The sequence below is a fragment of the Rousettus aegyptiacus genome, unplaced genomic scaffold (genome assembly GCF_014176215.1).
Source record: "Rousettus aegyptiacus isolate mRouAeg1 unplaced genomic scaffold, mRouAeg1.p scaffold_m13_p_16, whole genome shotgun sequence".
NCBI classification, from domain to species: domain Eukaryota; kingdom Metazoa; phylum Chordata; class Mammalia; order Chiroptera; family Pteropodidae; genus Rousettus; species Rousettus aegyptiacus.
Genome location: NW_023416291.1, coordinates 6,041,629 through 6,054,200, shown reverse-complemented (window position 1 = coordinate 6,054,200; position 12,572 = coordinate 6,041,629). Strand labels below are relative to the sequence as shown.

Sequence of the window (12,572 nt, the reverse complement as noted above, 5' to 3'; positions counted from 1 at the left end):
GGCTGGGGTTCTGGCCACACCGGAAACAACGCGCCAACTAAAGGGGTTCGTGCCGGCTGGAGTCATCCCCCCTCGGCACCCTCGTGCGAGCTGCAGACCCTGCGCCTGCCTCCTGGATTCCAGCCCCATCTCCGAAGCCTCACAGTTCAGGGCCCTTGCCGCCCCACGCCCTGCCACACGGGGAGAGGGGAGCCGCCCTGACTCAGCCGGTTACCTGGATGGAGGCCCCGAACTTCTCGTTGCAGAGGCTGCACACCAGCGCCCACCGACTGCTGGGGATGTGAGACACCTTCGTGATGGGCTCCATCTTCTCGGGGCTGCCGATGCTCACCTGGGCCGGGAGACAGCGGGGCGGGGCGGCAGGCTGTCAGGCCAGGCTGGGCGCGGGTGGCCGAGACTTAGCGATCCGTCACTCTCCGGCGCCCCTCAGACAGGACAGTGCAAGGGCGCCTGACCTCCGAGGACAGGCAGACCCCGCTTTAGAGAGCCAGGCAGCGTGGCGGCCGGTCCCAGGCCCACCCCCTCCACGCACCCAGGAGTCATCCCTGGTTGTGATACACTCAGGTAAGCGGACGTTCACTTCGCACCGGAGTGTCTGACAACAGAACGTCCAAGTATCATGACCAGGCCACGTGCTGCACCTCTGGCCCACGAAACCAGTGGGAGGATTGAAAAGCCATCTCAAATATATTAAAATAGGCTGTCGACAACAGAGTAAGTCAACATGAGCTGATTTTAATCTCCCTCAGTAAAGAAAACTGTTCTCTTCAATCTGGAAAGGTTACTACATTCAAAGTGGAAAATTACCAAGATAAGTAAGTCCTCTGCATACGTGGCCTGGCTCGCTGAGCCAGATCCCTGTCGGTCCCAGACCACGAGGTCCGGTGTTACCGAGACCCTAGGCACGAAGCCGCAACCCAAACTGTTCCCAGATAATTTTCCCCAGTAGGAAAATGCACCAAAAATTACACATTAAAAAATGCTGAAATCTGAACGACAAATGATATTCTCACAGTGAGCCATGCAAATTAAATTAGTCAAGGTCTGGGACTTGAAATAAATTAGACCAGACCTGAAATTTAAAAGGTTGAGGCTAAGAAAGAATTTTAATAAAAATCACAAAAATGTGACCTAGGGCAGAGGCACTGTAACCACGGCGGTGTCGCGTGTACAGCTCGCCAGGTGCAGGACTCAGTCAGTCCTGGGGGAGGACGCGGCCGTACCCCAGCCACAGCTGCGAGGCTGCGGGTCTGCCCCGGGGAGCGTGTGTCCGCAGCGGAAGGGCTGGTGTGACAGAGATCTGCAGCCAAGTCTGACCACCACCAAGAGTCCCACTCGCTGCTGCTTCCGGTCAACGTCCCCACAGACTTCCAGGCATGACAAGACACCAGGGTCAGGGGAGAACGCGACGGCAATGGAAAGGGGTCACTTCCCCTATTTATGGGGTCCCACCCCCACCCCCAGCTACAAGCCGGAATCTCGAGCTGAGCGACTGTCAAGAGCCACACCTACCTCGGGGATCCACAGAGCACAGCTGACATGGACCCACTTGGTCCCACTGCGGGTGGGCTTCATGGCTCCGCCCTTCTTGGGACACAGCAAACACTTTGGCTGAAGCCCCAGGGCACACGTCCGGCACAGCCAGCTGCCCTCTGGGACCTTGAGGATTCCATAGCAGGCCTGGTAAAGCCGCGGCAACACCCCAAGGAAAAGAGAGAAAGGAAAAAAAGGTTCATTTTTCCCACTGTATCTATGAATTTTAAAACACCATTTGAACAGCACGATCCGCAAAACAGAGGCCCTCCCAGGTCCACCGGCCCACGTCGCCAGGACCCTTTCCCTGCAGGAAAAATGGCAGCAGCCGCCCGGCGTGTCTGAGACAGGTGGGCACGACACATACTCATCTACCACAGGCTGCTTCTGGAAACGACCTGAGGACAGGAAGGTGTGCAGAACATCTGCTTTGCTGTGTTGCTACAGACACCCACCCATCTCTACGAACTCTCTAGGTGCCGAGCAGGAAATCCTCAAAGCACGGTACAGGGCTAAGCGGGGGCAGCTGGTCCTCTCTGCTTTCTGATGTGGGTGGGATACAAAGTGAGGAAAAAAACACGGAACAGTTGAGAGTCTTGCAAAGCTATCACACGAGGCAGCAATGGAAACGAGACGCACACCGAGGCGCACACTGAGGAGCATCCCTCGTTCCCAAACTGAGGAAACGCCACTGACCAGGCCCCAGCGCCCTCCCAGTGGACACAGCAGGCGCAGAGAGAAACATGAGACTTTCTGGACAAAGAGAACTTGGTCTTCTTAGCTGACACCTAAAGCCTGCTTTGCACGGGAAGGCAGAATTACACGAGACAGCAAAACCAAGGCTTTTACATCTGAAGTCACCAAGAAGGTTCAAAGAAAGAAAAGGCCAAAGTGAAGAAACAAAATCAGGATGGACCAGGAGCACATTCAGAGCCTTCTCAAAACACCAGACTGTTCAGAGCTTTATCCTCAAATGAACTGCAAGTCAGGAAGCCGAGAGACACAGCACCACAGCTCCGATTCCCCAGACAGGAAGAACACAGCCGCTGAGCAATGTGAATACCCGGGACGCAGGAGGAAACCGCAGGGCGAGAGCTGAGCGGCGCTGAGCAGCCGAGACCGGAGCTCAGGAGCCGTGTCGTGCCCTGAACGAGCCACTGCCAGCGCAGACTTACTGGGAAACATGTAACACATCTAAATGCCACTATTAAGGTTTCAAGTACTAAGACGTGTCTATCGGGCTTTATCTAGAGAAGGCACAGTTGAAGAGATAATATTTTTACTGGAAAAACAAGTCTAAACAAAATTAAAAGATTAAATAAAGTATGCCTTAAAGTCAAGCCATGAAGAAAAACACAAAAGAAGAATGAACCACAGGAAATGTTAAGAAAAAGAGGCAATGTGGGGTATGGCAGAAAAAAACAGAAGACCAGGCGCGGGGTGCGGTGGGGGCAGAGACGCCGAGGTCCAGCTCCATCCAGCTCTGCCCCTAAGCCACAGTGAGACCTCGAACAGCCTACCCCAATATCAGTTAACTTGTTTATGAAACTGGGGCTCTGAGTAGTTTTCATGCAGAATACTCTTTCAACAAAATTTTTCTCAGGAAGTAAAATGAAATGGCATCCAAGTTAATACCACCAGAAAAAAAAAAAAAAAAAAAAAAGGTACCATGGCAGTCACAGAGCTTACGATCATGACACCACAACCCAACAGGGGGTCTCGGTCACCCCAGGGACCGTCCCAGACGATCTGAAAAGCCAGAGCTCCAGGATGAGCTCCAACACGACTAAAGCAAGAGACGGAGGCTCATGTCTTCTCACCAGGGCGACCTGGGGCAGGAACACAGCTGGTAAAGTCTTCCGGCTGAGACGCCGAAAGGCAGATATAAAGAAAACAATAATCAGAGAATTTCATGGAGCAAACTTGAATCTTCTTCCCAAGCAAGTCACGCGAGCAACCTCCACACAAGTCTCAGTTTCACATCCCAGCATCAACAGGTGAATTCAAAGAAAATAAGTCAGAAAAGCCTTTTAAGCCCAAGAGTGTATGTGAATGTGTGTCCCCACAGAAATCCAGGTTACTTCATTAGTGCATTAAAAAATAAATAAAAGAGATGAGATTGTCACAAGCTTTTAAATTACCCAGTGCCCGTCCTTACTCAGGGGCAAGGGTCCACCTTTCACAGGGGGTGCGGGCATCCCACACCCTGCTGTCATCTGGGACAACAAGAAGTCACCCTCCAGGAAAGGGGTCTTTCCTCGTCTCCAACAGCTCCGTTTACATACTAACACAATAGCCAATGTTACAGTTTGAAAAGCATCCCAAAAACTACACTAAAGACCTAACCCCAGGACCTCCTTGGGATGTGACCTTGTTTGGAACCCTTGTCACTGCAGGTGTGATGAGCTAAGATGAGGTCACTCTGGGGTACGGTGGTCTCTAATCCAATCTGACCAGTGTCCTTATAAGATGGCACAGGGAGGACGCCATGTAACAACGAAGGCGGAGAGAGAGTTGTGCAGTCACAAGTCAGGGGACCCCAACGACTGCCAGCAAACCCCCAGAAGCTGGGAGAGGCGGGGAGGCGACTCGGGGACGTGGCCTTGCCGGCACCCAGCTTTCAGACTTCCAGTCTCCAGGACTGCCGGACAATGCGTTTCTGTTACCCTAAGCCACCGAGTGTGTGGCGCCTTGTTATGGCGGCCTTAGGAAACTAATCCAGCAAACTAACCACCGTGTCGGGAGGGTTTTCCTCCCAGTGCTCTTAATACCTAGACTCAAGCTGTTGGAACCGGGCAGAGGTGTGAGTAAGCCTGACTCCTACCGGAGTAAGAACATCGCATGAAGGGAGGAGAAGAGTCCCGCAGGATCCTGTCCTGCTTGTGAAGGCAGCGAGCAGCACTGCAAACGCGGCAGGGGCCAAGCGAGGCGCCGCCCGGGGGCGCAGGGGGCGCGGCCCGCCTCGGGCCCCAGGTGGCCTCTCCTGGGCCTCCCGGCCCACGTACCTGGTGCACGCAGATGTTGCATTTGTCACAGAACACCATCTCGTTGCCATCCTCACCATCGGGCGACTGGCAGACGTCACACACGACGTCTTCGTCATACTCGATCCCCAGGCCCTCTTCGGTCTCTATGGCGTGGTTCATGTTGTCGTAGCATCGCTGCTCGAACTCCTCCAGGACCCGCTCCATGGTGTACTCGTCCAGCTCAGGCATTCCTGAGGGGACAGCGCCACGGACCCGCTTAGTAACTCCATGCTGCTAACATCATCGGACAGTCTCGGGAATGTTTAAGATTCATAAATGACTTACAATGAATACATAATACTATAAATAAGCCCATCCTGAAAGCCCCAAATATTTTCTGGTGAATGCCTCGCAGACCCTTTCAAGAAGGTCTTTGAATTAAAAGGCAGAAAAAGCCTCTCATGCCAAGAGTCTGTTCCCCATGATCGGACACTGAAGATGCAGTGTTGGAAGTAGCAAAAAAAATACACACCAAGGGGTTCGCGGATATTAAAGACACACGTCGTTAGCTGCCATGTCACTACAGCATTATACGCAACGCGAACATGGAAGTGACTTCCCAGGCACAGCCCCGTGTTATGGTTTGGTGTTTTTTTGAAAACATTTTTTATTTGCTGCTTAAAACGGTGCTCTGAAAAACTCTACTGTGAGCACTCCAGGGTTTTTAACTGGTTAGTCCCTCCTCGCCCTCTAAATTTACTACGTCGAGACACTGAATCAGACACATGAAAAGCCAAAACACAAGGACTGTCTGAAGCAAAGGAAACAGCTCATTGTGAATCAAAGAAGATGCATTCTTGTGCAAGAACGATCAAAAATACATTTCCAGTGGTTATCGTGGTTATAGCCAGTAGTAGGATGAGACTTCTGTTTTCTTCCATTTGTGGATATAGTCCAAACTTCCTACAATGAAAATACTCATGCAGAAAGTAAAAAAAAAAAAAAAAAAAAACAGATCACAAGAAACATTCAGGCAGAATAAAAAGTGGCAAGAAACAACAGAAATGTCATTGGAGCTGACGACGACTTTGTGCATTATGGTAGACCTAAAACCATCAATCTAACACTTGTCCAGTTTTGAAAAACTTGAAGAACAAAGGCTGTGATAAGCCCGGAACGCACATTTCAAAGAGCCACCTCTCACTGCACAGCCCGTTTAACCGGGAGGCGGCTTCCTCGTGGCCGAGCACCTTCATCCTGGTTCCTCCCACCAGCTGTGGAAACACCACTCACTGCTTTGAAAATACAATCCTATACCCTGCAACCAATTTTTACCATTAAAAAGACCAATAAAGGCACATGTTCAATTATGTTACACAAGTGTATACTTTGCCCTGCCGAAGTACTGGGTACCGCTTTCAGAGCCGAGTTAGCCCAGGAGTCGCCACTAAGCCATCCCAAAAGGGCCGAGAGTCTCTAGCTGTACCTTCTGCCTTAACACAGGACACTCAGCAGTCAAGGGTGTCACCTGATCTTTACAAAGAACTTTATAATTAATATAAGAACCTAAACAGCCTTCAGTTCCAAGAAATAGATAAAACAACCTCCTGTCTTACTAACACTCTGGCCACCAACACTTAAAAGCAAGGACTATGAGGAAGGAAATCTGCTTTGTCTGTCAAAATACCTGAGTCACCAAACAAGGAGAAAACCGTCTCACTGGCCCAGTCCACACGTTCACTCCCAGTCAACAGGCTTGTGGCCGTGCGGCAACATGCAGCCAGCGTGCGCCAGGCCCTGTGCTGGGCTCAGCCAGTGACCGGAACACAACCAAAGGCTCTGGCCTCCGTGCTTTGAAACCTGCCCCTAAACATTTGGTAAATGCTGACTGTGTGCTAGACTGTGAACGGGCAGCCCATCCGGCCACCCGCCACCTGGGACCCACGGCACACATGCCAATCAGCCCTCACGGTCTCTCACCCCGGGCCCAATGTGACTACATTTCAGGTGACCCTTAGCAACCAGAGTGCAGCAGGGGATGAAACCTGTGTGCCGTCCTGGCCTCAACCCCAGAAGACTCAAGTAAACGAGGTGCAGAAGCTGCGATCTCCACATACACGAAAACGAGAAACGCGCAGAGCAGAGAGGGCGACGGGCCGGGCACTCGGCCAGGGCAGAGGAGCGCCACTGGGGCGGACGCCAAGCGCTGTGCTGAGCGCGGGGAGCCTGGCTGGAGCGGCGCACACTGCGAGACGCGGCAGCCGAGCCGAAGGAGGGACCCGGAGGCGCCGCGGCCCCTCCTGAGCCTGCGGGAGGCACTGCAATGCTCGGGCTCCGGTTCCCCAAGGTGAAGATCAGGGCAGGAGGGAATCCCGCTTCCTCGGCCGGGGGACCGTCCCTCACGACCCCGCTGTCACCTATGCGCCCCCTGCAGACCCGTCTCCACGGGTCTGCCACAGCCGGACGAGGCCGACTTCCCCGGGGGACGGGCGCTTCCACCACTCACCTGCACACTGAAAAGTCTTCTCTAGTCACCATCAGTTAATAAAATAATAGAACCCACGGTCTCTCACCCATCTCCTTAAACTCCTCATTGGTCAGCTCCAGCCACGCAGCGTCCATGTCATTGAGGTCGTAGCGACACACACTGTCGGCCAGCGTCCGGATGTCCACGTAGCCCAGCTCTGGGGGCTCAGAGCCCGAGGAGACGATGTATTTCTTAGGCCTGATGAACACGAGGGGTTTCTCTTCAGACACAACCCTAGTTATTTAGCAAGAAAACAAGCACCCGGGTCACCCTTTCTGCCGCATAAACGGAAGTCTGTCAGAAGGCCCCGAGTGAGCCCCCCTTCACCCCCAAACCCAGGTCACCACCAGGTGAATGGACTTAAAACAACCCTAACGTCACTGCTAATAAAACTAAGTGGGAGTCACGTCAGTGCCTGAAACAGACGCAAGTGGAAACTCCGCAGAGCTCCTCGAACCCGGCGGCTGCCTCCACGCGGCTTCTGCAGACACCGCTGGGCCCTGCCGCCAGCCACGGCAGCGGCCGCTCCGGCCGGCGGGCGCTGCCCAAGCACTCGCCCCGAGTGTTGAGGGTTAACGATTAAATCACTGTCCACTAGCCGGGCCCTGCTGCCCCTGACAGCGCGGGCAGGGCAGACGCTGGGGCACCGGGGGGGGGGGGGGGGGGGGGGGGGGGGGGGACCTGTCAGCTTTGTCTGACCTGGACGGCGCTCAGAAAGTGTCAGACCCTGAGACAGGTCGGGGTTTTCCCAACACACACCTAGAATCTGGCGACGGGGGCACGAGCTCCCTCTCCTCCTTGTCCTGCCGCCCTCCCCCAACCGAACACCTGGAGCAGGGCCGCCGTCCGAACCCCATCGAGGCCAAGACGGCGTGTGAGATCAGATCACCCCACTGTGGGATGAAGGGCCCAGCCCTCGTCCTAAACGCAAAGGCCCGGCACAGGCGCCCAGCCCCTGCCCGTGTGTCGGCAGTCTGCGTTAACGTCGAGCGTCCCGAGTCCGTCAGGGTGCGCCCACTACCCCTGCCATCATCAGCGACTCTATCGTCAGGACACTGAGATGGGCAAACTCAAGTTATTTCTCCTACTCAAGCAAGAGCGGGGTTTCAGCGGGAAACGCCCGGAAACCATGCTGCCGCTCGCTTCTGTTGTGCTGGGCTCCCAAACGAGGGAGCGAATCCGCGAGTCACTCCTTGGCTTTGCCAAGGCCGAACCACGGGGTGCTGGGCTCATCCCGCAGGGACACAGTGCACCCACAGGCCAGGAGTCTGGCTCATGGAGGCCATAGGACTTGTCATTTAAACCTACAAATCTACATGGACGTTTGTCACAGAGGTCCCCAAACAGCAATAATCAAATTCATTCATCTCGAGTGCCTGAAGACACAGAGTGGGTACAGCTGAGCCACAATCAGCAATGATGCACAAGGCCGTTTCACAAAGTGGGCAGCCGACTGAGGACACAGCGGAGAGGCCAGGTGCTGGCTGAGCAGAGAGGATGCTCAGTCCTGTCTTCCTGCGAGGAGCCCCAGGTCGGCCAAGCTGGACGGCGAGGGAAAGAGCAAGCTGGCCACAGCTCTGTGCTGAGACAGGCCATCGAGGACCCAGCCCTCGGCAGGACATGAGGTTTGTCCTAAGTCCAGAGGAAGCCCCGCCGGAACGGCCGGTAAAGTCCATCCGGGAGACCCCTCCCAAAGCTCCCTTTCCACACCCCCTAACCTGCAGCCTCCTCCAAGGGTGCAGTGACCACCAGAGGACCCAAGAGGCCACCCGTGCCGGTGCCCGGCAAGGCGCATGCAGAAGAGGAAGCGAGGGTGCGAACATCCACACGTCCCTCCCACAGCCAGACACTCCCCTGAACGCCTTGGAATCTGGCCCTCCTCCCGGGGCGCAGCGCCCCTCACGACGGCTGTCATGTTCAGTTCAGAGGCCCGCGGCCCTCCAGTCACCCCCTCTGGGCCTGGAGTGTGTCTCTGCCACGCTCCTGCAGCCGCTGGAGGCCTCACAACACCGTCAGGGTGGGAAAGAGGAACTTCTGTCCTCAGGGCATGTCTACCTGGCCACAGGCTGAGGGATGGTCCCCGGGCTCACTGGCACCTGCACGCCCTTCTCCCACTCCTGTCTCCAGGGGTCTGCCAACACGTAGTACTCGTCCGGGTTAAGCTGGAAGGAGTCGTGCAGCTTCATGGCGGTGATCAGGTCCGTCCTAAACACCTGGAAAGGGGCAGCCAGGGTCACTGACACCTGATATTTGCATTCTGCGTCAGCCGACAGCCACAGTTAACCATGGTGCTGCCGTGTGACAAGGTCGCTGGATCAACAGAGAACCAGTCTGACCTATTACAGGAAATCCCTCCACCTGCCGCACCCGTGACCTCTCCACTGGGGGTGGCAGCAGCGCACCCTGCCCGGTCATCCCCTCACCAGCTACAGGAGAGGCAGTGTCTCCAACAGGGGCTCCAACAGCAGGAGTGACAAAGCGACTTCCCCTTCCTCCTCTGAAAACCTTGTGAGAACTAGCGATTCACCGCACGTGCTGCAGACGCGGGCAGGACGACCCCTGGGAGGTATTTCACGCAAGGGTGCTCTTGGTAGATTTGGAAAAAAAAAACCCACAAAACTCCACTAGCCAGGTAGCAACCTCAAGCCTAACTCGGAAGCACTCAGACTCCACCCCGGGCCTGCCTCCAGGGCCGCCCGCGAGGCGTCTGGAAGGCCGGGTGCTGGCTGGCGAATGCCAGGCAGAAGTACAGGCTGGACAAATCCGGGGGGAGAAGCAGTGACGGACCAAGGAGTCAAGTCCGAGAAGCGGCTTTACAGAACGCGTGTGTTTGCGCGCGTTCACCCGACTCCACTGCTACAAGTACTGGCGGGGAAAGGGAGGAGGGAGGGAGAGGGGGGGGAAGAAAAGCAGGCTACTACTTCCCCTCGCTCTGCCAAAAGCGGACTCGCAAGACTCAGAAGCACCCTGTGCCAAGACATCTCCTGGGTCCCACTGCGCAGGCCACGAGGGGACAGCGAAGGCGGCCCCGCACGCCTGCTCCCTCTGACGGGCGCGGGGAGGCCAGCACTGTCTCCCTGCCGGGCCTCGTCCTCGGCCTGCTCATGTCCCACGCTGCTGGAGGGAGCGCGGCCCTGGCGTTCGTGCCAGCCCAAAGCTGTATCGGCACGGAGTGGGCCCACATCTGCGAGCTGCCCTCGCTGTCTGTACAAGTCACAATGCTGAACTCTCTCGAGAAGCACAGGGAGCTCTTTCTTGTGCTGCTAAGCACAGTTCACATTATATGCCTGCTAACAGGTCCGTGTTTGTTTTTCCTAGTGGCTTTTCAGGCTGGTGATCATTTTAATAAACTTCGCCATAATAGAATCTGAGGCAGTGTCTGAATAAAAGGGCCATTTCTCTAGTCTGCCATTGTTGACACCAGCTTTTCCCCAGTATGCCGCAAATCTTTTCCAAGTCCTGGGAACAAGGGAGGACCTGACTGTGCACCTTCCACAAAAGCACAAGCGAGACTGAGTCGCTTACAGCAGCAGTCCCCAACCCTTTTGGACCCAGGGACCGGTGCTCCTGAGAATCTAAGGCCTGATGACCAGAGGCGGAGATGCTGGTGCTGGGGAGCGGCTGCAGATGCAGAGGAGGCTTTGCTCATTGACCCGCTGCAACCCCCGCTCACCTCCTGTGTACCCGGTTCCTAACAGGCCACTGATGGGTACTGGGGGTGGGGGTGGGGGGATGGGGTTGAGGACCTCTGCTTATAGCACTGAGCCCCACAGCTGGCACCTGGCCCAGCCGTGCACTCCCTGCCCCCCCTCAAAAAGTCCTTTAAAACAAAGCCACAGGTTTACATCATCAGAAAGCAAACCATTTAAAAAATAAAAAGGCGTTCCAACGAAGTCTTATAAGTAAAAAAATGAAAAGTCTGCCGAAGAAGGGACAGCGAACCAAAGCAGCGAGACGAGAAGAGGCAGCCGAGAGGCAGCCCAGCCTCCCTCAGACCGAGGCGCCCCGGAACGCACGAGGACGCCCGAGGCCCTGGCGGAGCTCAACATCAGCGGCTTAAACACGGAGTCATCTGAACTCAGGGCTGAACCCAGATAAACTTTAGAAAAATTCTGGAGCAAAACACGGGTCAGGGGCAAGGCGGGCGGCGTCCACGCAGCCCAGGGCCTCCCGGGGCCCCGCGCCCCCGCGTGTCGCGCGCCCGTCAGAAAGGGGTCTGCGGGGTCGGCGCAGGGAGGCACGCGGAGCGCAGCAGAGCCGCGCTCGTGCCTCGGGAAAGGAAGGGTGCGCCGGGTTCCCCGAGGACGAAGGGCCTGGGGCAAATTAAGGCCACCGAATGGCCGCTTCCCGGGAACAGTCGGTCAGTCCATGACTGTTCAAGGGTCTCCGGCGCCGGCTCCCGCAGCTCCGATGGGCGCGCACTGCCTCCCGGCGGAGGGCGCTGTTCCGCGGCCAGCTCTCCCGCGCCTCGGCCCAGCGGCAGCCGGACCCCGCGTCGGTCAGCCCCCCACCCCTGACCCGGGGTCAGTCGGCCGCCCCGCAACCCTCCCCGGCCCCGCATCAGTGGGAACGGAGAACCAGCGACCCCGGACCCAGGGGGCGGCGGCCGCGCCCCGCCGCCCGAGGAGGGGGGCTGTGACGTCATCCCACCCGCCCGAGGCAGTGTGAAACCAAAGGGCAGAACCAAAGCCTCTCCCATAATCTGCTCACTTTACAACTGGGCTAAACCGACATTCCTTTTCTTCAATAATTTAGATCCTCAGAGCCCAGCAAAGGTGTTCCAGGAAAACAGGATCTCGGGCCTGGTAGGGGCCCCTAATCGGCTAAGGCCGGGGGAGACATGCGCATAAAAACAACTTAAACAGGCTGATAGATGATAAATGATGGCAGGTAGACAGATAACAAAATGGGGGAGCAAAGGAAACATAAGCTGAGAAACAAACTGGAAAAGAAGGGGGAAAAGCCTTAAGTATAATCCCCAAAACAAAACTCTCAGAACAGCACCGAGTTGCTGCCAAATAAGCCACAAATTTACGGCTAAAACTAACTTGAGGCTGGCAGTGACCGGCAGCAGCTGAACCCGCTGAGCTCCTGGCCAGAGGAAAAGTTGGTGGGAGGCAGCGAAGATGAAACAGAAAAGGAAAAAAAGAATATAATTAATAATAACAAAGGCTAACATTTAGTGAGCACTTTTTATGTGCTGTATCTGGATTAACCTCTGTGTATTAGCTCGCTTAAATCCTCACAAGAATCCTGAGATGGACACCCGAAGTATCCTCATCACATAGATTTGGAAACTAAGGAACCGAGAGGTTTAGACAGGGATAGCGGTCAAGCAGGTGTGTGGCCATCACACGCTCTCATGCACGCTCAGGTAGGACGTGCACAGTCACGCCAGCACTCAGCAAATACCTCCGAAGGCTTCCGATCTTCATGTCTGGAGCACGAACTTCTCCTGTGCTGAGATCGGGAATTCTGTGACCAAGTAGTTGACAGGCCTAAAGAAATAAACACCCAAACGAGAAAGATTAAAAGTAAACACACAA

The 12,572-nt window shown here is 55.5% G+C and overlaps 1 protein-coding gene across 19 annotated transcripts in view; it reads right to left on the bottom strand.

Annotated features, from left to right (window-relative positions):
- JADE1 (jade family PHD finger 1) overlaps positions 1-12,572 on the bottom strand; it is a 264,676-nt gene that overhangs the window by 15,885 nt on the left and 236,219 nt on the right. For 16 of the 19 annotated variants that reach the window (XM_036233485.1, XM_016155762.2, XM_016155766.2 and 13 more), the window contains 6 exons: positions 12,439-12,524; positions 9,082-9,239; positions 7,073-7,260; positions 4,539-4,750; positions 1,513-1,680; positions 215-331 (listed from right to left, as the gene is read on the bottom strand). In XM_036233485.1, the coding sequence (XP_036089378.1) occupies positions 215-331; positions 1,513-1,680; positions 4,539-4,750; positions 7,073-7,260; positions 9,082-9,239; positions 12,439-12,524 (929 nt within the window). Of the gene's footprint in view, positions 1-214; positions 332-1,512; positions 1,681-4,538; positions 4,751-7,072; positions 7,261-9,081; positions 9,240-12,438; positions 12,541-12,572 lie in introns of all 19 variants that reach the window. The other 3 variants (XM_016155765.2, XM_016155761.2, XM_036233490.1) reach the window with 2 other exon arrangements.